The 24,238-nt window shown below is 59.0% G+C and overlaps 3 protein-coding genes across 5 annotated transcripts; 2 read left to right on the top strand and 1 right to left on the bottom strand.

Annotated features, from left to right (window-relative positions):
- The first annotated feature begins 732 nt into the window (after window positions 1–732).
- Window positions 733–19,426, top strand: LOC117653143 (glutamine synthetase 2 cytoplasmic). 3 transcript variants are annotated; one of them, XM_034398564.1, is made up of 7 exons: window positions 733–952; window positions 15,247–15,433; window positions 16,673–16,980; window positions 17,415–17,543; window positions 17,647–17,846; window positions 17,926–18,065; window positions 18,291–19,426. In XM_034398564.1, exons 2-7 carry the CDS (start codon window positions 15,247–15,249, stop codon window positions 18,434–18,436), a joined length of 1,110 nt encoding a protein of 369 aa, XP_034254455.1. In that variant the 5' UTR covers window positions 733–952; the 3' UTR covers window positions 18,437–19,426. The 3 variants fall into 3 exon arrangements, with proteins under 3 accessions (XP_034254455.1, XP_034254454.1, XP_034254457.1); XM_034398563.1 differs by lacking the exon at window positions 733–952 and adding an exon at window positions 14,898–15,010; XM_034398566.1 differs by lacking the exon at window positions 733–952 and adding an exon at window positions 15,116–15,138.
- Window positions 19,427–19,686: 260 nt separating this feature from the next.
- Window positions 19,687–21,051, bottom strand: LOC117653145 (prefoldin subunit 6). Its single transcript, XM_034398568.1, has 4 exons — window positions 20,875–21,051; window positions 20,520–20,590; window positions 20,307–20,431; window positions 19,687–20,233 (listed from the first exon to the last, which is right to left on the bottom strand). Exons 1-4 carry the CDS (start codon window positions 20,936–20,938, stop codon window positions 20,113–20,115), a joined length of 381 nt encoding a protein of 126 aa, XP_034254459.1. The 5' UTR covers window positions 20,939–21,051; the 3' UTR covers window positions 19,687–20,112.
- Window positions 21,052–21,087: 36 nt separating this feature from the next.
- LOC117653144 (MOB kinase activator-like 3) lies at window positions 21,088–24,203 on the top strand. The gene is made up of 6 exons (XM_034398567.1): window positions 21,088–21,226; window positions 21,299–21,352; window positions 21,449–21,599; window positions 21,681–21,908; window positions 21,997–22,112; window positions 22,186–24,203. The coding sequence occupies exons 2-6, from the start codon at window positions 21,311–21,313 to the stop codon at window positions 22,345–22,347; spliced, it is 699 nt and encodes a 232-aa protein (XP_034254458.1). The 5' UTR covers window positions 21,088–21,226; window positions 21,299–21,310; the 3' UTR covers window positions 22,348–24,203.
- Window positions 24,204–24,238: the final 35 nt, after the last annotated feature.

Here is a 24,238-nt window from a genome sequence, read left to right as displayed (position 1 = left end):
CCATCCATAGTCCGGCCGGGCTGGGCGGCGTGAGATCATCGCAGCGATGCGGCGGCCACAGCGCCAGACCACGTCAGGCCAGACCACCGCGACGGCGCCCAGGCGGCGACGCGGCGTCTCGGGGCTGGCGAGGCACTACTGCACTGGCAGCAGGCGGCAGCCAGCGGCAGCATGCCAGACGGCGGGGCGCTCCGGTTTATCGCCGTGCTGTTCCATTGCCCCAGCAGGCTGCCGCTGGCTGCCGCGGCGGCTGCGGGGCGCCGAGCAGGGAAGTCCTGGTCGGGCTGCAGCGGCTGTGCCGGGCTGTGCGGCGCCAAACAGCTGGTCAGGGCGGGGAGGGGCGGGGTAGGGGCGGCGCGGCGCGGCCAGGGCGCTATGGGGTGGCGGCGACGGCGGAGAGGGGCGCAACTAGCGGAGTCCGCGGACACGGGGAACGGGTGGACGCGGACCGCGCCCCCGCAGTGCCCCGCCGCCCCGCGCATGCGCGCGGTTCACTCCGAGCCGAGCTGCGTTCGGGCCGTTCGGGTCGCTCGGGTGTTCGGACACGGCCAGGGCGCTGGCTTCGCTGGCTTCGGCGAGGTGGGCCACCACCGCCACCACTGACGGCGCATGGTGGTGTACCAAGCCGAAGACGACGCGCAGCAACGCGCAGCGGCAAGGCAAGTGTCTTCGGTCCGCGGCGGTCCGTTCCCGTTCCGTTCCGCCGTCCCGTTCCTCCGCACAACAACAGTCCCCTCCTCGTCCAAAACACGGGCGGGCGGTGGCGGGGCGTGGCGGAGCGTGGCGGAGTGACAGCCACGAGCCACGAGCACTGCACGGCCAGTGCGTGGGAACCCAGCTGAGCGCGAGCAGCCCGAGCAGCGCTAGAGCAGGACCGAGCGACAGCCAGCGATAGCCACGCGAGCTTGAAGCGCAACACACTATTCTGTCGGGGATCAGCAGCAGCCGAGCGGTGAGTGTTGTGAAGCGACGCCGCGGCCCGAGCAGACGCCCTTTGTCGTCTGCTGGGGCTGGCTGGCTGGCGGGGCTGGCGCTGGAGGACGGAGCGTCGCAGGGCGCCAAATTATTCATGAGGTGCGCGCAGGCGCGGGCGCCCCGGAGCGCCGCGCCGCGTCGCGTCGTCGAGCCTGGCGGGGGTCTTTGTCTTGTTTTGCTGCGGCCAGGACAACGCGCTGCTCAGGCCCGTCAGGCCCAGTCAGACCCATCCCCAGTGCATCTTTGGCGGGAGGCCGTCGTCGGGAGGGGGAGGGGGAAGGGGGCACAGGGGGCAGCTGAGCCAGCCCGCCAGACATGGGGGTGCTGCCCTGGCGTTGTCCTGGCGCTGTCCGGCTCGGGCATCCGCCCCTTGGACTTCCGCTGACAGGGGTCGAGGAATGCAGTTGAAAGAGGTTAGGTCAACTGGAGGCATATCGATTGTGTGCCCCCGCCACCCCGCCGCCTCCGCCGCCCCCCGCGCGCCCCTCGCTGGAGGAACATTGCGTGAGGCCCTGGATAGGACAGCGCGCGGCGACCAGCGCCGACACGCCCCCTTCTGTCGCGTGCCCGCCTGGTCTCGCGGACGGGGGGCTCGCCCGCCGCGCGGGAGGAGGCCGGCTCGCACCCCTACACTGTCGGTCCTGCCTCATTATCGGCCAGAAAATGGCGTGAAAGCGTAATCGCATGACAAAAACGAACGCCTGAAAGTGGGATTCGAACCCGCTCCCTTCCCCGGCCGGCGTGAACACGATCGCCATGAACACACCGCGGCCTGAACAGGCATCGATTGCGGGGGAGCGGGGGGCTCTCTGGAGGGGGCTGGAGTGGGGTGGGGGTGCCGGCGGTTTAACAGCCCCCACCCCCTCTCCGCCCCGACGCGGTCGCTTTGCCGGGGGCGTGTCGGGGCGCCGCACGCCATGGCGGGAACTGCCGGATATTTTCCCTGTTCTTGTTCCTCTTTTATTTTCTGCGTGCGACACTTTTGCCGCGTGTGTTGTTGGCAAGTCTGCCTGCTGGTGGATCTCCCGCGGTCCCCCAGGCTCTCAGGCCCCCAGGCAGGCAGGCCGGCAGGCCCAGGGCCCGGGCCAGGGGCGCGGCGCGACGGCCGTGAGCCACTTTTCCTTTCGGTGGCGGTGGGCCGACCAGAGCGACACGACACGATGGGAGGCCGGGTTTTGATTGCCTAGCCGTCAGGCGCCGACGTCCTCGCCGTCGTCGTCGTCGTGGTCGTCGTCCTCGCCGTCGTCGTCCTCGCCGTCGTCGTCCTCGCCGTCGTCGTCCTCGCCGTCGTCGTCCTCGCCGGCATGCTTTGTGCGCGGCCTCCACCGCTTCATTTGCAGAGCCTACCGGGCATGCCGCACTGGGACAAAGGGCCGGCTCAGCCGCAGAAGACTGATTCCGAGAGTCGCTCTCGTCGCTCTGTCGCTCTCGCACCTGTACGGGACGCCCCATGAGTGCGAGAGGGAGACAGCGACGAAAACGACTCTCGGAATCAGTCTGCAGGCTCACGGTGACGGAGTGGCCGCCGCCCGCGTTGCCGCACTCCGCGGTGTTTTGCAGCAGGCAACGCCACCAACGCTAAATTTACACGCTCTGGTTCGCGCTGCGCTGCCACTTGCGGTGCGGTGACTTGCGGCGACGCCACTGCAAAGGCGGCAAGGCGACGACAACGCCCTGCCGGCCCTCCGCTCATTCGATTGCCCGGCGCCTGCCTCTTTCTTCGCCTTCGTGGAGGGAATTCCCTCGTGGCTCTGCTCCGCTCTGCTCGCCTCTCTGATGGCGCGGGCGTCCTTCCCCCACCCTCGGCCCCACTGTCATGTCCTCAAATTGGACCTAGTTATGGACGCGATGGCGTGCGTACGTGCCCCGCGTCACAGAAGCTCGGCACGGAGTCACGGAGTGTCTCGGCGACGGAATGACTCACACTGAGGGAGGCACGGTGCAATTGATGCGGCGATGCGGCCCGGTCGCCGGGTGCGGGTGGTTCCGTGGTGACGCGGCATTGCGGTGGTGGTAAAGTCCGAGTAGCTCTGGAGCTGCGCGGCAGGTCTTATCTAGGTCTTCCACTGCAGTGCACCCTTTCTGGCGTAGCCTCTCGGGGGACTGGGGTCCTCTCCCTACCCTTCCCCTCGCTATCAGGACCAGCTGGCCCGGCGACCTTGTCGGAGGGCGCCGGCAAGGACACTGTCTGCGGTTCCTAGCTGGCCCGCCTGGCCGCCCTGGCCGCCCCGCTGGAGGGCCCACTGCGCTATGCTGTGCACCGTCCGCAGAGCATCCTGCACCTGCAGACCGATTCCGAGGGTCGTTTCGCCTTTCCCCCTCTCGCCCATGAGGCTCATGAGGCACTCTGCACAGGTGCGACAGAGACTGCGCGACGATCACGGCTCTCGGAAACAGTCTGCTGCACAGGCCTCTGCCCCCTTGACCTCGCGTCGCGTCGCAAAAGCGCTTTTCTCTCCACGGCCCCTACCCTTCGCGCTACCCCTCGTCCCGCCCTCCGCCCTGCCCCCTCGAGTCGGCGCACTCCACCGCCATGACGGGGCAGATTAGCCGAGGGGGAAGGCGATGCAGTGGCGCAGGAGATGCGGCCAGATCCTTCGACCCGTCCTCTCAGCTGACTGCTGTACACGCGCGCCTTCTTTCTGCCTCTGTTTTTCCCGCCGCGCCTCTTCGCTTCCTGCTCGCTGTGCACGTCGCCGAACTTGGCCGCCGCCAGCCAGACTACGATTCCGAGAGTCGTTCTCGTCGCTCTGTCTCTCTCGCACTCGCGGGGCGTCCCGTACAGGTGCGAGAGAGACAGAGCGACGAGATCGCCTCTCGGAATCAGTCGGCGAGACACGCCCGGCTCGGCGTAAACATCGCTAATACCGCGTCGCTGCTTCGCTGCTGCCGTGCCGCCGTCTGTCTCGCGGATGGTCCGGGCGGAGCGCGCCGCGCCGACAGTGTGTGCGTGTGTGAGTGTACACCTCGCGAATCCAATGGTGTGTTGCTATGCTGCCGCGTGGCTCGGCGGCCCGGCGTGTCTGTGTGACAGCTCCCCCACCCCTTTCCCCTCAACAGCCCGCCGAGTGTTTCGGTCCGAAAACGCGCAAAGCCAAAGGTCAATGTTCCCCGCGCGCTATATTTGCGTCGCTCTCTGGCGCATCACGCGCACGCGCTCGAGCACGCGGGTTGTTTGTTCACGTGTGCCGGTCGCAGTGTGGGGCCCAGCCGGGCCAAGCCGGGCCAAGCCGCCAAGCCGGTGTTGTTTTTGTTTTGTTGCTCAAATTTTCCGATCGGCTAATTGTGCGCCGCGGGGGGCCGCGGGGCTGGCCGGCTTGTTGTGGCCGCGGCGGCGGGCGGCACGTGTGGCGCGTGGCGCGGCACAGTGGCACCAGAGAGGACTGCCTGGCCCGGGCCTGCGGCCGCCTCCAGCCCCAGGTCGCCGCCGGCACCGCGACCTCGACGCCGACCTGTTGGGCCGCACCGAGCGGGCACCGAGGCCAAACCGGGCCAAACCTTGGAGGCCAAACACGGCGCGCGGTCGCGGCCTTGACGACGACCTTGACGTCGACCTCGGCGGGCCTAGGCGAGGCCGGGTCTATTGTTCGGCGACCGCGGCCCGCGCCGCGCGGGAGCCTTCTATTGAATTGGTTTGGAGCCTCGCTTGGGGCGGCCGAGTCCAAGAGACTCGCGGAGAGCGGCGACGGTGCCTTAGTCAGGCCGCGCAGCGTGCAGCACCGCGATGCGTTTACCGCCCACTTTGCCACTCGGTTTACGGCCGCTTCAATCGGCCTGCCTCCTCGCCTGCTTCGCCTCGTCCGGGAGCCAGGTGCGGCCGCGCCATCACTGTCGGCTCCTTCTAGTGGAGGCCCAGAAGACTGATTCCGAGAGTCGATTCGTCGCTCTGTCTCTCTCGCGCCTATACGTGAGTGCGAGAGAGACAGAGCGACAAAACGAACCTTTCGAATCGCGTGGCGGAGGGGTTCATCGCCACAGGCCCAGCAGCCAAGACACCGAGCAGGCCGATTCCGCACGGCTTCGTCGGCCTGTCTCTCTCGCACCCCTGCGGGACGCCACGCGCGTGGGAGAGAGACTGAGCGATGACAGCGCCCTGCTGGCACGGCCCCGCCACGCGGTCGGGCCGCGCACGCCACCCGGCCGCCGCGTGCCGCGTGCCGCGTGCGTTGGCCCGGCACAGAGTCCTCGCCCGCACAGTAGTCACGCCCGCCGCACGGCAACGCCACGGCAACGCCACGGCAACACGGAACCCGGCGCGGCTCCTTGACTGGCAGCACAGTGACGCCGGACGGCGAACATTTTTGCCGTCGCTCTGTCTCTCTCGCCAGCCTGCAGCGCGTAGGGGCGCGAGAGAGACAGGCCAACTGTTCGGAATGACCGCGCGCGGGAGGACGCCTGGCGCGCGGCCACGGCGCGGCAGGCTGACGGCGATGTCAACACGACAGCCGTCGTGTCGTGGTTGAAGAATGGAGAGAGCCCCTGTGGAGGACGGGGTAGGCCACCCGGTGCGCGCGCGAGCGGACGCGTGGCCCGCCGCCCCGGCGCTCCCCGCCCCACGAAACCTTCCGCTGGAGACTCCACTGGAGAGGGTAGCGGCCGGCTGGGGCAGGCTGGGGATGCACCGCACCCAGTACCCAGTGGACCGACACGCTCCCGGCAAAGCACCGCGGGGCCCGCCGGCCCCAAACCGGTCCAGCCGCCGACCGGGCCACCATGTCCACTTGTCTTGCTCGCACCGAAATAAACCGCACGCCAGTAAAAAATGACTCTTGGCGGCGAAGGCGAATCACAGTGACGAGTCTAAAAGTGGCCGCGGCGCCAAGACGCGCTGCCGGTCCAGCACAGCCTCGGCACAGCCTTGACCTTCGCGCCTTTGCCAAGGGCGGATCCAGGGACGGGTTCGAACGGCTTCGCAAAAGTTGCCTACCCACAGAGTCTAAGTGCGACTTGTTGGCTATCTTTTGGGCGGGTTGGCCGCCTTCAGGGAAGGAAATACACGCCCATCGCGTCCCCCTGGACCCGCGCCTGGTCTCTGGCGCGTCCTGGACGAGTCCATGTCGCAGGGCCGCGGGGTACCGCCGGCGCAGAGAGGCAACACAGTGGGCCGGACCCTGTTCACCCCGACGGAGCCACAGCCACGTGCTGTATCCGCCTTTGTCCACCCGTCCGGGCTCTAGCCCGGGCCACACAGTGGGCCAGCCCGCTGGCGTTGCCGGCGTTGCCCGCCGCACATCTGACTTTGAAATGCGGCCTGTCCCGCGGCCTGACTCGCGGTAGCGCTGTGCCTTGTGTTGCTATCTCCGGAAGGCCGAAGGTGCCGCAGGGGCCCTTGACCGAGATGGACTTCTCCTGGTTGCGTTTGCCGACGTTGATCGGCCTCGTTAGGTAACTGTCGAGTGTACTGCACACTCGCTCAGTCGCAGTGCCCCGTCGCCTCTAGACCACTCAATCATTTGATTAGTCTAGCCTGCCGTTCCAGCAGCGAGGCGGCGGGGGGAGGGGAGGGGGAGGCCTGATGGAGCGGCTCGGTGGTCGATCGTCGGGATTGTAGTCAAGACGGCCGGCGCCGCTTGGTAAATATTTATGCGACGTCGTGGACGGGAAGGGGAAGGCTGATCACCTGTAGTTTGTTTTGCGGGCGGCATCAACACGCCGCCTCTGCTTGACACGTTATTTTGGTCGCGGACACATCCTCACACTTACAGCAGCGCCGCGCCAACTCAATGCAGTGCACTGTGGCTGCGGGAGCGGCGCGGCGCGAACGAGCAGTCAACATTTTGCAACCGAAAGCTTGCTTGATCGGTCTCGGCAGACTGCGCCTCGCCGCGCCGCGCCGCGCGAGACAACAAGATAACAGCGGCATAACTCTCGCAAGCTGGCGCCTTCGGCCGTCTTCGTCTCCGCCTCGTTCGGAGTGGCGACTTTCTCTTTCGATGCCTCCTTCATTTTCCCGCGGTTCACCTGTTGCACCTGCACTGCACCGCGCGCCCCGGGTCTTGGCGCGGCCGGTCGCTGGCGCACCGCCCTCCGAGAAGCCGCAATCACCGCCGCGCCGCTGTGCAGCCCTTTCGCCGTCGTCGCTCCGTCTCTCTCGCACTCGTGGTGCGTCCCGTGCCCCGTGTGGGTGCAACAGGGACGGAGCGACGAGTCCGTCTGCAGGTAGCGGACCGCGCTGCGCGTGGCGCGTCCTGCCCGACGCCGGCGAGAGAATGAAAGCTCCGCGCGCGAAAGGGGCGCCCCGCCCCGCCCCGCCCCGCCCCGCCCCGCCCCGCCCCGCCCCGCCCCGCCCCGCCCCGCCCCGCCCCGCCCGCCCCGCCCCGCCCCGCAGGGCCCCAGGGCGATAGCGGACGGCGGCAGGGGCGGATAATGACCCGCTTTTGTAATCGCGGCGATAAGACGCGGCGCGCCAGGACCTCCCCGTTGTTGCCGGGCCCAGGGCGGCTGGCTGGCGGCTCGGGCTTGCCGCCGTCCTGTCCAGACGCCGCGCCGCCATTGCGAAAGCCCAAGCCCGCCGGACCGGCTGCGGTGGCTGCGGTGGCTGTGCCGGCGACCTGCGTCACGACGGACTTGCTCCGAAGCGGGCGAAATTGCTGCAGGCTCATTCCGAGAGTCGTTTCGTCGCTCTGTCTCTCTCGCACCTATGTTGGGGACGAGAGAGACAGAGCGTCGAAAAATCAGAATCAGTCAGCGGGCTGGCGTCGCGTTTTGCCGCCGCAGAGGCGTTCTGTTTTCCCCACAAGTCTCGAAAAAGTAAAAACATCGATGAAATCGAAATGGGACGGAGATAAGTGTAGATGCACTGGCGAGATAACTCGAACAGGATTGGTGTGTGTGCGCGGGCGGGGACGGCGAAGACTAGTCAGAGGGCCGTGATGAGGCACTTGTTGGAGGTGCCAACCAAGTGCCAACGAGCTGGTGGCCGCCGAGCCCCACCGACCACCAAGGCATTCACAGGCGCGAGCCAACGCCCCCCCCCCCTCCCCCAAACATGCCGCGAACAGCTGATTCCCCCCGGCCGGGCCTTCCCCTCCCCTCCCCTCACCTCGCGCCGCTCCGCTGCTGGTGCGTGTGGCGTGTATCTCGCGCCCGCGGTACTTTTCGAGAATCCTGCAGCCAGCATTATCGTCACCACAGTTTCGCCACCGCCGCCACATCACCCACACACTCGAAAATACAGTGGACACGGCTTGCCCCACGAGTTTGACAAGTAAATAAGAAGGGTCGTCCCTGTGGGAACGCAGATGGGGCGATAGGCGCGGCGGCGCTTCGGCTGCCGAACCATTCGATTCCGCTGTCGCTCTGTCTCGCTCGCACCCATGGGCCCTAGGGGCACGGCGACGAGACTGCCGTTCGGGATGTTGGGATGCAGCGGGGCGGCGGCGGTGCCAGCGCGGTGCCAGCTGCGAGCCGGTCTCTTTGGCCTGCCGCGGAGGGGGGCGGTGACGCAACCTCCGTAAGGTCAGTGTCACCGACGGAGGGAGAGGGGGCTGATACGTCCTGCAACATTGGGCAGCCGCGTCAACACCCTGCACACCCTGCACGAATCTGATATTCCTCTGACATTTATCGTGTGGGAGAGAGGGGAGAAAGGCACACACTTGCGGACACTGTTTGCACGGCGATCGTCCCACTTTGGGCGGCCCGCCTTAGGGGAAAGTGTTTTCCTCCAAGGACGGTACCGCCCCGGGACAGAGCGGAGGGCCCCCCGGCGGCCCCGCGGCACGGCGGCCGCGCTATTTTTACCGGCCTCCTGCCCTAGAGATGCTGTGGACCGATTCCGAGAGTCCTTTCGTCGCTCTGTCTCTCTCGCACTCATGGGACGTCCCGTACAGGTGCGAGAGAGACACAGCGACGAAAGGACTCAGGGAATCAGTGTGCCGCCCCGCGTGCTCCTTGCGCTGCGGTTTCCTGGCCAGGCTGGCCTGAAGACGGCGTGGCCGGGCCTGGACGATGACGCTGAAGCTGCAAGGAAATGCGAAGACGCGACTAATTGGGTCAGCGGGAAGCCGGGCCCGGCCGGCAGACGAGCAGGTTCGTTAGAGTGAAGGTTAAGGTCGCCTCGCGCAGCCTCGGCGGGGGTCGGTCGCCACAGTGTAGTGGCACAGCAGAGCGCCGCGCCCGCAGCAGCCCGCAGCGCACGCGATCCGATTCGATTCGATGATGCGGCAGGCGATTTCGAGTGGAGTGACCCGTCACGGGCAAGTTTGCGGCTTGCCTCACGAGGCACGCAGTGTCAAAACAAGTCAAGTCGCAGAGCTTCAAAACAAAAAGAGCGTCCGGCCGGGCCTCATTCAAGGACGCACATTTCGCTCGCATGTTTGACGATCCGGGATGGTCCGCAGTGGGCAAGATGACCGGCGCCGGCGGCCAAAACTCTAGACGCGTTTTTGAACTTCAGGGTCGCTAAACAGAGTTCGAACCGAACGTGTGACCCCACCAATGGATTGCTCTCCGAACGAGGAATCCATTGGTGGGGTCACGCGCTCGGTTCGAGTCCTGTTTAGCGACTCTGGAGCTCAAAACGCGTCTAGAGTATTGGCCGCCGGCGGGAGCTGGTCTTCGGGCCGGCTGTGTGGTCCATGTGGCTCGTCAACGGGAGGGCCGGCCTCGGAGAGACGCGAAGGGCGCGTCTGCCTAGCAGCCAGTCCCCTTGCAAGGCCGGGGCCTTGCGTCGGCAGCCGGCCGTCAAAGCCCAAGTGACAGCACCCCCCTCCCCTTTCCCCTCCCGCCCCCGCGTGGGCACAGGAACGCGCACTGTTGCTGCCCGCCAGTGCCGCCGGCCGGTAGACTGTTTGTGTCAGTGGGTGTGTGTACGTGCGCGGCCCTCGAGACGCCAACTTCCGTTTCCGCGCTGATGCATTGCGTGATGGGGGCCGTGTTTTCCGCGCTGCGCCGCCACGTCGCGCTGCCCCCATGCACGCCTGTTGACTCTGGTTGTCGCGGCGCGGTGCCAGCATTGACCCAGTTCCGTATTCACTTGGCCGTCGCCGGAGAGCGCTGCCGCCGCCGCCGCCGCCGCCGCCATCCGCCGCCAGCGCGTATCCGTTATCGCCCGCCGAATCTAGCCGGGCCTTATCGCGGCGCAGCGAGCGAGCTCGTCGTCGAGGACTCGCACAGTGGGCCAGAAGGCCGGTGGAGGCGGTCAAGACCCCGGACGCGTTTTGAGCCTCAGGGACTCTAAACAGGACTCGAATCGAAAGTGTGACCGACCCCACCAATGGGTTACTCTCCGAACGAGGTATCCATTGGTGGGGTCACACGTTCGGTTCGAGTCCTGTTTAGCGACTCTGGAGCTAAAACCGCGTCTGCTTAGTAAGCTTACAGTTTTGGTGCCGGCGCCGGTCTTCTGGCCCACTGGGAGTCGCGCAGGCGGGTCTCCGACGCCGACGACGCCGACGTGCGTGAAATCGACCTGGCCGGGTCATTTTTTGCCGGTGTCACAAGGACGCCGAATGACACATTATTCGCCACCGGGATGGTTTCGCCTTTTGGCCAGTTTCCGCCGTCTGCTTCCCCTCCTCGCCTTGTCGCGCCACTTCTCTGCCACTCCCCCTCCCACACGTGCCGCGGCTGTTCGCACTCCGCCCGATTAAAGGGCCACTCGCCATTTAGGGCGTTTGGCACGGGGCGGCCATTGGCGGCCGTCGCCTCGCCTCGGCTGTTAGCACACTCCGATTTTGTCACGTCGCGGCGAGGACGGCGAGGACGGCGAGGACGAGGATTACCTTGATCCGGGATTGGGCGGCAGTCCACGCCACTCGAGACTCGAGCGTTACTATCGCGCTGCCGGCCAGCACCAGCAGGCCGAGTCGGAACAGTGCTGTCGTCGCCCTGTCTCTCTCGCACCCCTACGGGCCGCTCCATGAGTGCGAGAGAGACAGAGCGACGACGAAAGCGCACGCGCGCTTCGCTCCGGCGTCGCCAACCAATGTCACAATGTCACCTTATTATCGGATTAGCGCGGCGCGGTGCGGCGCTGCATCGCGGCCTGCTTGTCGTCGGGGCCGTAAAGATAGACCCGCCGGCCCGGTGCTTTTCCCTGTCGGTGTCGCCGCCCTGGCGCCCTGGCCCACCCACCCCGCCGTCGCCCACCCCGCCATCGCCCACCCCGCCGTCGCCCACCCCACCATCGCCCACTCCCGCCATCCCATACCCCGCCATCCCATACCCCGCCATCGCCCACCCCGAAATCGTCCACCCCACCCCACCCCGCCATCGCCCACCCTGCCACGCCCACCTCGCCGTCCACGAATCACGTAGCACCTGCGACAAGCGCTGCGAAATCGCTCTCGTTATAACCCCGAGCGTCGTCCAGCAGGCGGGCGCCTGTTGCCATGGCGACGGCCGCACGGCCACTGCACGGCCACCGCACGCACTTGAGCTGCTTCTGCCGGGCCATACTCCCGGCTCCGGCCACGCTCCGCAGGCTGCTTCCGAGCGCCGCTCTCGTCGCTCTGTCTCTCTCGCACTCATGGGGAGCCCCGTTGAGAGGCAGCAGCGCTCGGAATCAGTCCGCCGTCCGGCTCTCTATAGCGCGGCGTGGCCTATCCGTGATGGAACTGCTCCTGACAACCACTTGCGCCCGGGAAAATGGGTTCGGAAAATTTTGAGTGGAAACGTGAACCGGGCCAGTCTGCGCTGGTGGCGGTCCCACAGTATCCCACAGTCCCACGGCCAGATGGAAGCTTCTCGGCCGAGGCGCGCGTGCCGTCCCCAGAGTCCCCACGGCCCCCACGGGGTCGGGATGGTTTACACCAATTTTGCAATTGAAGCCCCCCTCCCATTCCCTTCCCTTCCCGCTAGGGCCGACCGACCGGCCGGCCACCCACAGCAATTGGGCGGAGCTGCTATTTCCGGCATTAACGAACGACATGGGACTGAAAAACAAGTGACGGGCACGGCGGCCCTAAGGGGCCCAAAGGCCGCCACCGGGAGGCTGGCTGCGTGGCGGGCTGTTAGGGAAGGCCGAAGGGAATGTCAAAAGTCAGGGCCCAGTCCTGCGCGTCCTGCCCCACGCGTCCTGCGGCGGCGCGACTGACACACTGGGACTGCTGCCGCTGCTGCCCTCCCCCTCTCCACGACAAGGTCGCGCCCAGCGCTCGGCCACTCGGATTTCGCGCGTCGAGCCGTCGACACGGCAGTCGGCTCGCCGGGGAGCTTGACCAGAGACTCCAAACGGGTAACGAAGTGCGGGTATGTTGGCCGAGCGTTGGCCGGCGCGCTTGTGGTGGGGGAAGCTGGGCCGGAGCCGAACGCCGAGGCAGCGGTCGGCGAGCGGCGACACCCGCACTTACCCGCACAGCCCGAAAATAGGCAGCCCGCAACGCAGGCCAGCGACCTTTCTTGCCTACCTGCAGGGGCGAGGCGGCGTGCGGGCATCTCCAGACTTGCGGGTAAGCGTCACCCGCAGAGTCTCGAGCGGGCTAGGCCGCCCGGCGCGGGTCGGGTCGGGTCGGGTATGCGCGTTGCGGGGCGGGTTGAGTCTGGATCTCGCGCCGCTGCCGTGCGGGTATGTTTTTCGTCCACTTCGTTACCCGATTGGAGTCTCTGAGCTTGACCCGGCCCGCGTCTTCGTCTTGCCACGGTTTGTGGACCGCGTGACCTTAGGGCTCTGCCACGCTCTGCCGCGCCATTGTCAGAGCGAGAAACGGGCCTCGCACAGTGGGTCAGCAGACCGGTGGAGGCGGACAAAACACTGAAACGAATTTTGACCTGCAGAGTCGCTTAACAGGACTCGAACCGAACGTGTGACCCCACCCCACCCATGGATTGCTCTCCGAACGAGGAATCCATTGGTGGGGTCACACGTTCGGTTCGAGTCCTGTTTAGCGACTCTGGAGATCAAAACGCGACCAGAGTTTTGGCCGCCTCCACCAGTCTTCTGGCCCACTGTGCCTCGCCGCGGAGAGCCCCTCGACTACGCCCACTCACTTCCAGCTGCTCGGGCTCTGTTGTTGTTGTTGGCGCGGCAGATGGCTATCATCGGGAGCGAGAGAGATAGAGAGAGGGTTCGCTGATAACTGCGCACCGAGAGCGTCCCGCGGTAGCCGCCGAACCGAAAGGTTTCCATACCTCCACACGCGCTCCAAGCGGAGAAAGCTAAAGCAGTCGGTGCGGGAAATTTCCCCCAAGCGGGAGATTCCCGCCGGGGCTTTCGACAGGGGCTGCTCCGATGACATCATGCACGCCGGGACGTGCTGTCCTGGCTGTCCTGGCGGGGCCGCCGGGCTCGTCGCACATCGACCGCCCTAACGAGGCTTGTTAAATTAATCATGGCGGTTCCATCGCGACCATAGTGTGTGCGTGCGCATTTGTGTGTGTGAGTTTGCGTGTCCGCCCTGCCGGCCGGTTTTCCGCCCTGCCAGTGGCGCTTTCACTTCGGGGTTTTCCCTTTCCCATTGGAGCTTTCGCACCGGGGTTTCCCCCCCTCCCACTCCAACTTCCCCATCACGGATTCCCTACGCGGCGCTTTCCGGCGCCCGGCGCGAGCGCGTGGCGTGTACAGTGTGTGCACCCCCATGCCACGCCACACTGATGGTTGATGGCAGCGGTCGCGGCGCGGAGAGCTTTAATCTGAGCTTTGCTGAATTGGTTATCTTTAGCGGCGGGGTCGACGGACACTTCCAAAGTGGCCTGGTTACGTAACAGTCTGTTTGTGGAGCCCTCTCGCTGGCGACTATCTTGCGATCCGAAGACGCGTGGCTGTTAAAGCCGCCGAGGAAGCGATATCGATAACACCCACAAGTCAAGTCTTTCGAGTGTCACATTTTGGAGTAGGCCGGGCAGCCAGCCCCCTCCCGTCAGCGTCGTGCTGTCAAACCGGACCGCTGCAGACTGATACGCTCTGTCTCTCTCGCACTCATGGGGCGTCCCGTCCAGGTGCGAGAGAGACAGAGCGACGAAAACGACTCTCGGAATCAGTCTGGTGCTTGACGACGACGGTCTCGATGCCGGCGGCGCGGCGGCCGGGTGACGAAATTGGCGACGCGGTCTCGTTTTTCTCGTTCAGCGATTTAATTCTGTCTGGTCGGTCACGTGTCTGCCGTCGGTTCGAAGCCGCTTTTTGGGAAGGCGCCTCACGTCGCCGTGTGAGTCCGGACGGACGGGCTCCCCGCCGAGCGGGCCGGCGGCGTCCTCCCTGGCCCGCTTCCAGGGTTACAGGGTTCCGGTTCCAGACGCCGCGCCCGCGCCGGCCGGTGTTGCTTTTGTTGCTGCGAAAATCAGCTGATCGTTCGGCGGCTGGCGACAGGAGTCGGGCAGCCAGGCAGGGCGCGTCCCGTGACGCGGACGCGTCGCCGGCGTCGCGCTGCCCTCGGAGTATGTCTTTGTGGCCGTGCGGGCGGTGCGGGCCGGAGGGCGTCGTCGGCGTCGCCGGCCGGGCGTCTTATCTGGCGCTGCACATGTATCCTGCGTGGCTCGAGGCGGCCCGGCCCGGGCCGAGCGATCCACTGCGTGCGAAATGTTCCCTCGCGCGCGGCGGTAAATAGAGACCCAGGCCGACGGTGCCGGCGGCGGCCCGAGTCATTATTACTCTCTCCTAGCGACCGCGCCGCGCCGCGCGCGCCCAGCCGGCGCCCGTCGGCAGGCCTTTGACGCCGACGCCCTGCATGGGGTGGTCGGGGCTCGCGGCGAGGGAAGGCCCCCCCGGCGCTGCGAGTCCCCGCCCCCGCCGCCCTCGCCGTCGAGGCCCGGGACGGCCGCCCTGGCCCAGCTGGCTCTGGCGGCGGCGAAGGCGATTTTTGTTGTTTTCGTGAAGACTTGGGCGTTATCTCACATGTCGCGGCCGTGCTAGTCCGCCGCGCCGCACGCGGCCCCCCACTCCCGCTTTGCCGGCGTGGTGACGGCCCCGGGCCCCGGGCCCCGGCAGCCAGGGGCTCGACGGGGCGCCCCGCCCCTCCCCGCCCCTCCCCGCCCCGCCCCGCCACGCCGACACTCCCCGGCTGCAGCATAACGCGGCGCGGCGCGCGGCTCAGTGTAGTGTCAGTCGAACCTCCAGAGCGTGCGGTACCGGCCTCCTCGCCCTGCAGATCCTAAGGTCAGCCCGGCTCCTCCCGGCCCAGCCCGGCGACTCGCTGCCTCAAGCTGGACTTTAAACTCAGTTCTGAAATTTTTATTTTGCCTCCGTGAGCCCCGTGCTAGGCGCTCGTCGTGGACTTGGGAATAGTGAGACTTTGTCGCGCCCTTTTTATCGACTTTCTTGCGAAAACTCGGCGCGACCTCCCCGCGCGGTCCTCGCTGAGCCTGGCTGACGGCGTGCTCCTCGTTTTGCAGATGGCGTCCCACGGCGTGCTCGAGAACTCGCCCAACGCGGCCATCAACAAGGCCGTGGTGCAGCGCCTCATGACGCTGCCCATGCCGGCCAACAAGGTGCTGGCCACCTACATCTGGATCGACGGCACCGGCGAGAACGTGCGCTGCAAGAGCCGCACGCTCGACTTCATCCCCAAGGATGTCTCCGGTGAGTGCCGAGTACTGTACGGCGGCGTCTGGCTCCTTGCAGACGGCGTGGAGCGCAGGGGTCTCGCGCGCGGTCTCGCGATTGGGGACGGGGCGATGCACGCGTTGGCGGCGTACAGTGCACGGGCGCCACGGGCCCTCGAGTTTGGGAGATTTCGACAAGTTGCGGACTCTGGACCCGGGCCGGGACTTCCCTGCGCCACCACGCCAGCGCGCCGCTACTCGCCTTCTTTCCTCTTATCGTGTAAAGGGACACTCGACTGGCCGCGTACTCGCTGTTGCTCGGCGCAGTCGCCCTTGCCTTCCCCTCTGCTGCCCCTGGCCTGCCCTGGCCGGGGGTGGGACTAGGCCCCAATCCCCAATCGCATTTCGGCCGAGACTCGCCCTGCATCAGGGATGCTGCGAGGATGCTGCGGAAGGAAGGGGCTCGGTCTCCAGAAGCTGATTCCGAGCAGCGCTCCGCCGCGCGCGCTCTCTCAGAGCGGCCAAAGCACGGTTTCGGCCTCTGCCCGCTGGGAGGTGATAAAGTGGGTGTGCTCGGGTATGGCGGCTAACGACGGTGGGGTGGCGGCCGTGGCGGGGAGGTCCTCTTTCACCCCGACCGACGGCGAGCCGACGGCGGCGGCCAGCGAGCGGGGTGGCGGTGGAGTGGGCGTGGTCGCGGCCCGTGTCCTTGGTCGGCGGCCAGCTCTGACGCCAAGGACGCCGTGTACGTCGTGTTCGGCGCGCTGCCCATCGACATATTGCTCTCTGGAGCGTGCGGGCCGTGGGGGTCGAGCCCGCGCACCGCGCTGGTGGCCTGTGGCGTGCGGCCTATTGACTTGAGTGCACTTGCAGTGCGGGAGCCCCACATGCACTCCGCGGCGTGCAGACCAGGTGCAGACCGCGCCCAGGCGGTTTATTGGATTCCCCAGTGCGGTTTGGTTTCGTGCCGGGAGCCGCCATACCGCAATGCGCGACCCCCTTCACCCCTCCCCCTTTCTCCTTTGCTCCCGCTCCCTCCCTGCCGCAGTCGCCTCCAGGGATCGGGGTGGCGCGTCGTGCGCACGCGTGCCCAGCGCGGCCCCGAGTGCTTCGTGACCTTGACGCCCCGCAGAGCGGCCATGTTTTAATTTTTAAGTGCCCGTCTCAAACCGTGGACTTCTCAGCCCCTCGAATTTCGTAAAACAAATGTTCGTTTTTGTTGGAGTAAGATTTTGCTGGTGTTTTGTTGATTTGTTTCCCTCGCTTCTGCCGGCAGAACTGCCCGAGTGGAACTACGATGGCAGCTCCACCTTCCAGTCTGAGGGCAGCAACTCCGACACGTACCTGAACCCCGTCGCCATGTACCGCGACCCCTTCCGCGGCGGCGACAACAAGCTGGTCATGTGCGACACCTACAAGAGCAACAGGAAGCCCACCGAAACCAACAAGCGCGCCGCCTGCGCCGCCGCCATGGAGGCCGCCAAGGACCACAAGCCCTGGTTCGGCATCGAGCAGGAGTACACCCTCCTCGACATGGACGGCAGGCCCTTCGGCTGGCCCAAGAACGGCTTCCCCGGCCCCCAGGTGAGTTTCGGTCTCCACCTCCCGCCTGGTTCTGGCCGCCTCCCGAAACGGGTAGTCCAGCCGCTCAAGCTCAAGTTCAAGCCATCGAAGCGCCTGTGAGGTAGACTCGCCTGCCGCGCACCGGAGCGCTGAACGGAGTCTGTTGCCTACCTCCCAGGCTGTCGAGGCGCCTGCGAGGTAGACTCGCCTGCCGCGCACCGGAGCGCTGAACGGAGGCTGTTGCCTACCTCCCAGGCTGTCAAGGCGCCTGTGAGGTAGACTCGCCTGCCGCGCACCGGAGCGCTGAACGGAGTCTGTTGCCTACCTCCCAGGCTGTCGAGGCGCCTGCGAGGTAGACTCGCCTGCCGCGCACCGGAGCGCCGAACGGAGGCTGTTGCAAGGTTGGCCTGTGCTGACGCGCTGACGCTGACGATGCCTTCCTTCGGCTGTTCCAGGGCCCCTACTACTGCGGCGTGGGCGCCAACAAGGTGTACGCCCGCGACATCGTGGAGGCCCACTACCGGGCGTGCCTGTACGCCGGCATCAACATCGCTGGCGAGAACGCGGAAGTGATGCCTTCCCAGGTACGTGCCTCCCCTCCGCCTCCGTCTCGACGCCTTGTCGCTCTGCCCGTGGAAACCTCTGTCGCTAACGCTGTCCGCGCCGCTCGCTGCCGCCCTCGTGCAGTGGGAGTTCCAGGTCGGGCCCTGCGAGGGCATCTCCGCCGGCGACCAGCTGTGGGTGGCGCGCTACCTGCTGCACCGCGTGGCCGAAGAGTTCGGCATCGTCGTCACCCTGGACCCCAAGCCCATGCCCGGCGACTGGAACGGCGCCGGCGCGCACTGCAACTTCAGCACCAAGTCCATGCGCGCGGACAACGGCATCATGTGAGTCTCGGCGCCCCATTGTGGGAACTGCCGCCCCCTTTCAGAGTGTACTCACTCCGCTCGTGCTGTGTCCTGACAGTGAGATCGAGAAGGCCATCGACAAGCTCTCCAAGAACCACCTGCGCCACATCCAGGCCTACGACCCCAACGGAGGCAAGGACAACGAGCGACGACTGACTGGCCGCCACGAGACCTCATCCATCCACGACTTCTCCGCCGGTACGCCCTCCCTTCCCACCGTCTCTCGCTCGGGACATCGACTGGGCCCGTTGCTGGCGCCATTTCATTATTTAATGCATCTTGGCGTGTGTTGGGTTCCAAAAAGTTGAAATGTCATCAAGATACTGAATTTTGTTGGGACAATCCGCCTTCCAAATTTTGGTTTCGCTCTTTGTTTTTACATGAGGTTTATTTATCCTCCGACTTTTGCCTTTTTGTTTGCAGGCGTGGCAAACCGTGGCGCCAGTGTGCGCATCCCTCGCTCCGTGGCCGAGGAGAAGAAGGGCTACCTGGAGGACCGCCGACCCTCGTCCAACTGCGACCCTTACTCCGTCACCGAGGCCCTCGTCCGGACCTGCGTCCTCGAGTAAAAGCCAAAACCCCACCACATGGCCCACTACACCGGACCAGGCGATTCATCCAAATTTTATATTTTGTGTAAAGCGGGTAAAGATTTGGTGGAGAGGCAGACAGCAGGACTTATTTTTGATACGCTTTCTTGTCGTTATAGTTGAGGTGGTGATATCATTTCCTAACTATTCGTTATCATTTTGCTGCCCCCCCTTCACCTCTAGTGGAGGTGAAATTGGTGGAAAGGCCTTCTCAGTTGGGATCCATGCATGTCAGCCAGAATTGCTGGGTCCCAATGTCCCATGCTCGTGATGGAGTATGGCCATGGCCTAACTGAATATAAAGCGAAGTGCCATGGTGTGTGACTATGCTGCAACATTCTCATTCATCCTCATTTGAGGCCGTGATCATACTTTTCTGTGTGCTGTTTTGATTTTGTGTTAGAGTTTGTTATGAATTTATTGTACATAATAAACTGTTACTGTTATTCCAAATTGTTTTGACATCTAGATAGTCTATTGTCACTTTTTATTACTATTATAATTATTCGAGTCACTTAAGTCAGTGTACATCCATAACGGCTTGATGCATCGTTATGTACTGTAGAAGAAAATTAGATCAAACTTGTTTGCTTTTTTTTATATTGGAGTTATGACTTGTAACTACATCTTGATTTCTATTTCACTCTCTTCTACCTTCCAATTATGTATACTCTCATTTAGATTGTTTAAATATGCATACTTGCATGTATATGTGTATATATCTATATATAAAAATGTATAAATATTGATAAATTGCATCTAATACCTCTCACCCTCCCATATAGTGTTTACAGCTATTGTTAACACAAAGTGCCAGGTCAGCAGATGTCCTGTGGGGATTCCCACTGTACATGCTGCTACATATCAAAGAAAGGGCTTACTTGAAATCAAACAATCAATGATAGCTCTCTGAGCCCCATGCCAAATACCACCTCAAAGAGACCTTCTGGTCAAAGTTTAAAAATTGACGGCCTCCTATTATGAAAGTAGAAAGTAGCATGTATGCAGAAAAAGATTCATAGAATCAGACGTGTAGGTTAAGCGACATTTAAAACTATGACAATACAAACCTGCTTAACTTACAGTTCTTGTTCGACATTTCATGTTGCCATCTATCATATTCATTAATAATGTAACTGCAAGAAGTTGAGTGTTTGACAGTTCTAATAATTTTGATGTATCATTGAGATATGAAAGAGGAGAGGCTGTTTTCTCAACAAGAGTTGCAATAATTTTCAGAAATATATTTTAAGTTAAGATAAAAAAGCTGTATTATGCTTATTAATTTACACATTTCTCTTACAATTCAATGCCACAGAATAACTTACTTTCACGTCCTTTCACAGCAAACTACAACAGGTAAATGCATTTTAGTCAATAAAATGGAGACAATTCTTGTTAAGATGTTAGGAATAAACACTCTAGAACTTCAATGAAAAAGAAATGACACAGTAATTCTTATGAATGTTTCAACAATTACTTCAGTAAGCAAGAAGGTACAACCATCTAATGAAAAAAGACTTGTGACCAACCAAAAGTGAAAGCTTTACATATGTTTGCTTGCTTTGGATTTTGAATTTTCTGTTTTCCAAGGAAATGATTAATGGGTGAATCACAGATACCTCATACATAATGCCTTTCCAATGTCACAAAGTTTAATTCTTAGTGGCGGCTACCAGTTGCGCTTTCTGGTACTGCTGTTGCAGCTTATTCAACACATCTCGTTGGCTGTCCTGTTTCTTCTCCATATCTGTGATAGTGTCATCCACTCGTTTTCTGAAACAAATCAAGACGTGAAAGACAATGCTGACAGAAAAAGAACAAAGTTGAACCGAAAGTAGAAACTTACAGTTCTCCCTTGATGTAATCCATACGCTTATTCACGTTCTGGAGAGCCTCTTCAATATCTTGTTTGATTAGAACAGGACCTATTAACTTGTAAACTTCTTGATCCTTTTTAACTAGGTCCAACTCCTAAAACAAATATGCAACACGGATTTCATTTGATTGCTAGACCTGATCCGTTAGCACGCCAATGCAAATTAGGCAATAGGGTAGTTACCGTTTTCACAGTTTCATTTTCGAAGAGTTGACCACCAAGCTGCTGACGAACTGATAAAGTCTTCTGATACTCTGAAAGAAGAGAGACAGCACAATTATAGACAGGTAAATTTATATAGGATAGGGAGGAAGCATATTCTGACAGTACGGTTCATTCAGAAAACGAAGAAATGAACAAGTGTGACAGGGAGAAAAAACTCAAGCGAAATAATAATTCTCGTTTCACTTAAGACAAGCAAGACAACTGAGGTAATTTCGCTAAAAGTATCAATCGAATGATAATAATGCGGTGCTCGAGTTTCACATGAGAAAACAATGACAAGACCGACAAGATTTCAAACGAGGAAAATCCTTACGTTTTTGAAGAGCTTGGAAGTTTTCCACCTCCTGCTGCAGTTTTTTATGCAATTCCTCAGCCATAACTATAGAAGAAAGTTCCAATTTCACTTGATGAACTACTGGGTGGACCGTATTTTTGAGAGGTTATGTGGTACAACAAACAGACCACACTTCAATTGTCTTTACTGTGTGTAAAGCCTCCTACGAATAAGGCTAGAAAAGTTATTGTCAGAAAGAAGCAGAGCGGTCTCAGGGAAAAAGCCGTCACTTGATGACGGCGAAGTTTGTGTGAATTTTGAGCTTTTCAGGGATTTGGGTGACGTTGATCTTTCCCAGATCTAGGGCGCATTACCCGCCTCCTCTGAAGAAGTCCGGTCACGTCGCCCAGATGAAGTGTTGCAGGGTTATGTTTGCATGAATACAGAGTTGTATTTTTGACAGGTCTTCGTTGTCATGGCTCTTAACGGGTTTATGGAGTTTTTCCAGAAGGGGCAGGTAATTTAACTCATTTAGCCTGTTACGAAAATCAGACGTATAATGTGGTACTTGCAGACATGATTTTCTCAATTTTGAAATTTGTTGCTCCCACAGACATTCCGCCCCAAAAAGAAATTTTCTCCAGGAACACTACGCCATTCGTTGCACAAGCAAGCTCAAGCCTCTCTCAGTTCAGGAATTAATTTACGAGCTGTTGTCAAATTACCACCAGGTGAAGAATTGAATGATTGGATTGCTGTCCATGGTATGATAAACATTCTAATTTCCATTCATCCCTTGTTATTTGCTCTCATAAGATAGTTTTAACTTTTTTTTTATATCCTAGTTGTTGACTTCTTCAACCGGATTAACTTGATATATGGGACAGTTGCTGAGTATTGTACTGAAACATCATGTCCAGCGATGTCAGGTGGTCCCAAGTTTGAATACCTGTGGGCTGATGGAAACAAATACAAGAAACCGACCCCCTTGCCAGCCCCTCAATATGTGTCATTATTGATGGATTGGATAGAGGCTCAAATAAATAATGAAACACTTTTTCCTGTGTCCACTGGTATGTAGGGTGATGTATTCATTTTAAATTTTTTGTTCAGGGTCAAGCTTGAAATAGTAATTTTAATCCATGAATTGTATTGTTTCAGATGTTCCTTTCCCCAAAACTTTTCAAGCTCTTTGTAGAAAAATTCTGACTAGACTGTTCAGGGTGTTTGTGCATGTGTACATCCACCACTTTGACAGGATAGTAGAAATTGGCGCTGTAAGTTGCTTTTATGACACCTTTATCTAACCCTACAACTTTCCCATATGTTATCTAATTTTAACTGTTTCAGGAGCCCCATGTGAATACCTGCTACAAACATTTTTACTACTTTGTCCGTGAATTTGATCTAGTGGGTACAAGGGAACTTGAACCTTTAGTAGAAATGACGTCACGGATTTGCAGGGACCCTTCTCCTGCACCAGAGAATCCTCATTCTGCACCCTCACAGTAAAAAAAAATGGGTTTGTTTTGTAATGTATGTCTTGTGGCCAGGATTTCTCTTCATCCTTCCAACATAAAATATACATTTAGACATAGATCTGAAATTGGATGATTTATTCATCTCTGTGTGAAGTAGATAATACCAAGACTCTTTATTTTATGCTTCTAATCTAGTTGGTTTCGCTAATTGTGTTCATCATTTTTTTGAAAAAAATACTCTGCAGCCTGCATTATTGAACAAAACAAAGTCATTCAAATGTCTGAATTTAAATGTCTGTTAAAGAGAATTTGAGTGGTATTTCTTTAAATGTGCTCTCTGCTTTTATTGGTTCTTGACTCTTATGTACCTTTGTAGTATTGGCTTTTGTGTAAACTGTACTCAAATGAAATGTATTTAATATATGGGGCATTGTTAATTCATCTGCATGGGGGGAAAATCATTTTTCTTGTATGTATTTGGGGTCTGAATTTTTAAAATCAAATCATTGTTACTGGGGAACTATCTAGTGTATTGCTTCGGTTTTAAAAAAGTTTTGGCTTGTTTGGTTTTGATAAGTTATGGTTTAAAATTTGAGAAACCCAGTTCTGATGTTCCTTCAAAAGCATGTACATGTACATGTTGGGTTCTCTGAAGTTTTAAGAATTATGTTCAACCTGTGGTTGCTTTGGCTCTTTCTAACAAAAATGAAGTGTTCATTTTTACCTTATGTTTGTGTAATGAGAATGTCAACAGATGCCAAAGTTGAACTGGCTATGTGCCAAGTTACCATATTTTGTTTTCTTTTTTGTATTATAGTTTATACTTGCTTAGCATTCTTTCAGTCTGCTCCAAGTTTTATTTTGTGTATGGCTTATTCATGGATACTAGCACAGATATAGTGTTATTCTGTGTTTGTTATAATTTTTCTCTGCTAGGTTGTGTAAAAGATCTTGCAGCATCTAGTGTATTTTTAATTTTTCTTTGTGTAATATCCAGCTCTGTACAAAAATGTTTAGTGAACTTCAAGCACATCGATTTTACTGCATGGTTAGCTGAGCAATGGAAGATTGGCAAGATTGTGGAAATCACTCTGTATATTTTGTTTGTGTTTCAATCATGTTTGGGAAGTCAACATTTGTCTGTGATGTAAGAGATGATCTAAGAAATGTCAATCTGTTTTGTGTTTTAGTCAGTGTTTTTGAGAGGTGTCCTCTACTTTCGTCATTCCAGTTGACTCAACAACAACACAATGTTATTGCTCAGTTAAGCCCCTTAAGAGGATTGCGTTGTTTTCAAGAATGGAAAAGTACAGAAAATTAAGTTTTTATTCAGTTGTTCCTTTTAACTTGTTGCTTTAGTTTGTTTCCTGCAATGTTCTTTCCTTTTTTTGTTTTGTTTGAACTGATGCAGGATAAGAATGTTTTAAATGTCTGTGTTGAGATTTATTTGTTAGTGGCTGTTTGTTTTCCTTAAACCTTCCACATTAATGATTCATTTTTATTTTAGAGTTAAAATTTGTCAAATGAAGTGCTAATGTTTTTATAAAAATCAAGTTTTGGAATGTTTTTGATTGATTACCCAGTGAGTATTTAACTTTTTGTTGCCATAAATTTTAATAATTAAGGAACTCTGATGCCATTCGCAAACAGCCTCCATTTCTTGTATTAAAAAATGTTGCAACTTTCATACTAAGAACAACTCAAGTGTAATTACTTTTCTTCCTTGCACCGGGGAGAAAACAATGAGCACGTTTCTGGATCTTGCTTTAAATGTCAATTTCAATCTTTTGCTGCAACCATTTCTCTGGGATCCCGGTGTCCTAATAGTAATATTTTCACACAGTGTTGTGGTATTATTATGAATTAAAAGCTTCGTCTGGTTTTTGACTTGCGTTTTGTTTTACCTCTCGAATTGCCATCTT

Source organism: Thrips palmi, unplaced genomic scaffold (assembly GCF_012932325.1).
Source record: "Thrips palmi isolate BJ-2018 unplaced genomic scaffold, TpBJ-2018v1 HiC_scaffold_8, whole genome shotgun sequence".
Taxonomy (NCBI): domain Eukaryota; kingdom Metazoa; phylum Arthropoda; class Insecta; order Thysanoptera; family Thripidae; genus Thrips; species Thrips palmi.
The sequence above is the reverse complement of the archived record's forward strand: the minus strand, read 5'-3'. Positions and strand labels throughout refer to the sequence as shown.

What these genes read in the sequence shown, in the direction of transcription:
- LOC117653143 (XM_034398564.1), top strand. Translation starts at nt 15,247, where the DNA reads ATGGCGTCCCACGGCGTGCTCGAGAACTCGCCCAACGCGGCCATCAAC. An exon ending in ACGGCTTCCCCGGCCCCCAG is followed by an intron (nt 16,981 to 17,414) that starts GTGAGTTTCGGT and finishes CGGCTGTTCCAG; the next exon opens with GGCCCCTACTACTGCGGCGT. An exon ending in CATCCACGACTTCTCCGCCG is followed by an intron (nt 18,066 to 18,290) that starts GTACGCCCTCCC and finishes TTTTGTTTGCAG; the next exon opens with GCGTGGCAAACCGTGGCGCC.
- LOC117653145 (XM_034398568.1), bottom strand. Translation starts at nt 20,938, where the DNA reads ATGGCTGAGGAATTGCATAAAAAACTGCAGCAGGAGGTGGAAAACTTC. An exon ending in CTTCCAAGCTCTTCAAAAAC is followed by an intron (nt 20,591 to 20,874) that starts GTAAGGATTTTC and finishes CTCTTCTTTCAG; the next exon opens with AGTATCAGAAGACTTTATCA. An exon ending in AAAATGAAACTGTGAAAACG is followed by an intron (nt 20,432 to 20,519) that starts GTAACTACCCTA and finishes TATTTGTTTTAG; the next exon opens with GAGTTGGACCTAGTTAAAAA.
- LOC117653144 (XM_034398567.1), top strand. Translation starts at nt 21,311, where the DNA reads ATGGCTCTTAACGGGTTTATGGAGTTTTTCCAGAAGGGGCAG. An exon ending in TGATTGGATTGCTGTCCATG is followed by an intron (nt 21,600 to 21,680) that starts GTATGATAAACA and finishes TTTATATCCTAG; the next exon opens with TTGTTGACTTCTTCAACCGG. An exon ending in GGATAGTAGAAATTGGCGCT is followed by an intron (nt 22,113 to 22,185) that starts GTAAGTTGCTTT and finishes TAACTGTTTCAG; the next exon opens with GAGCCCCATGTGAATACCTG.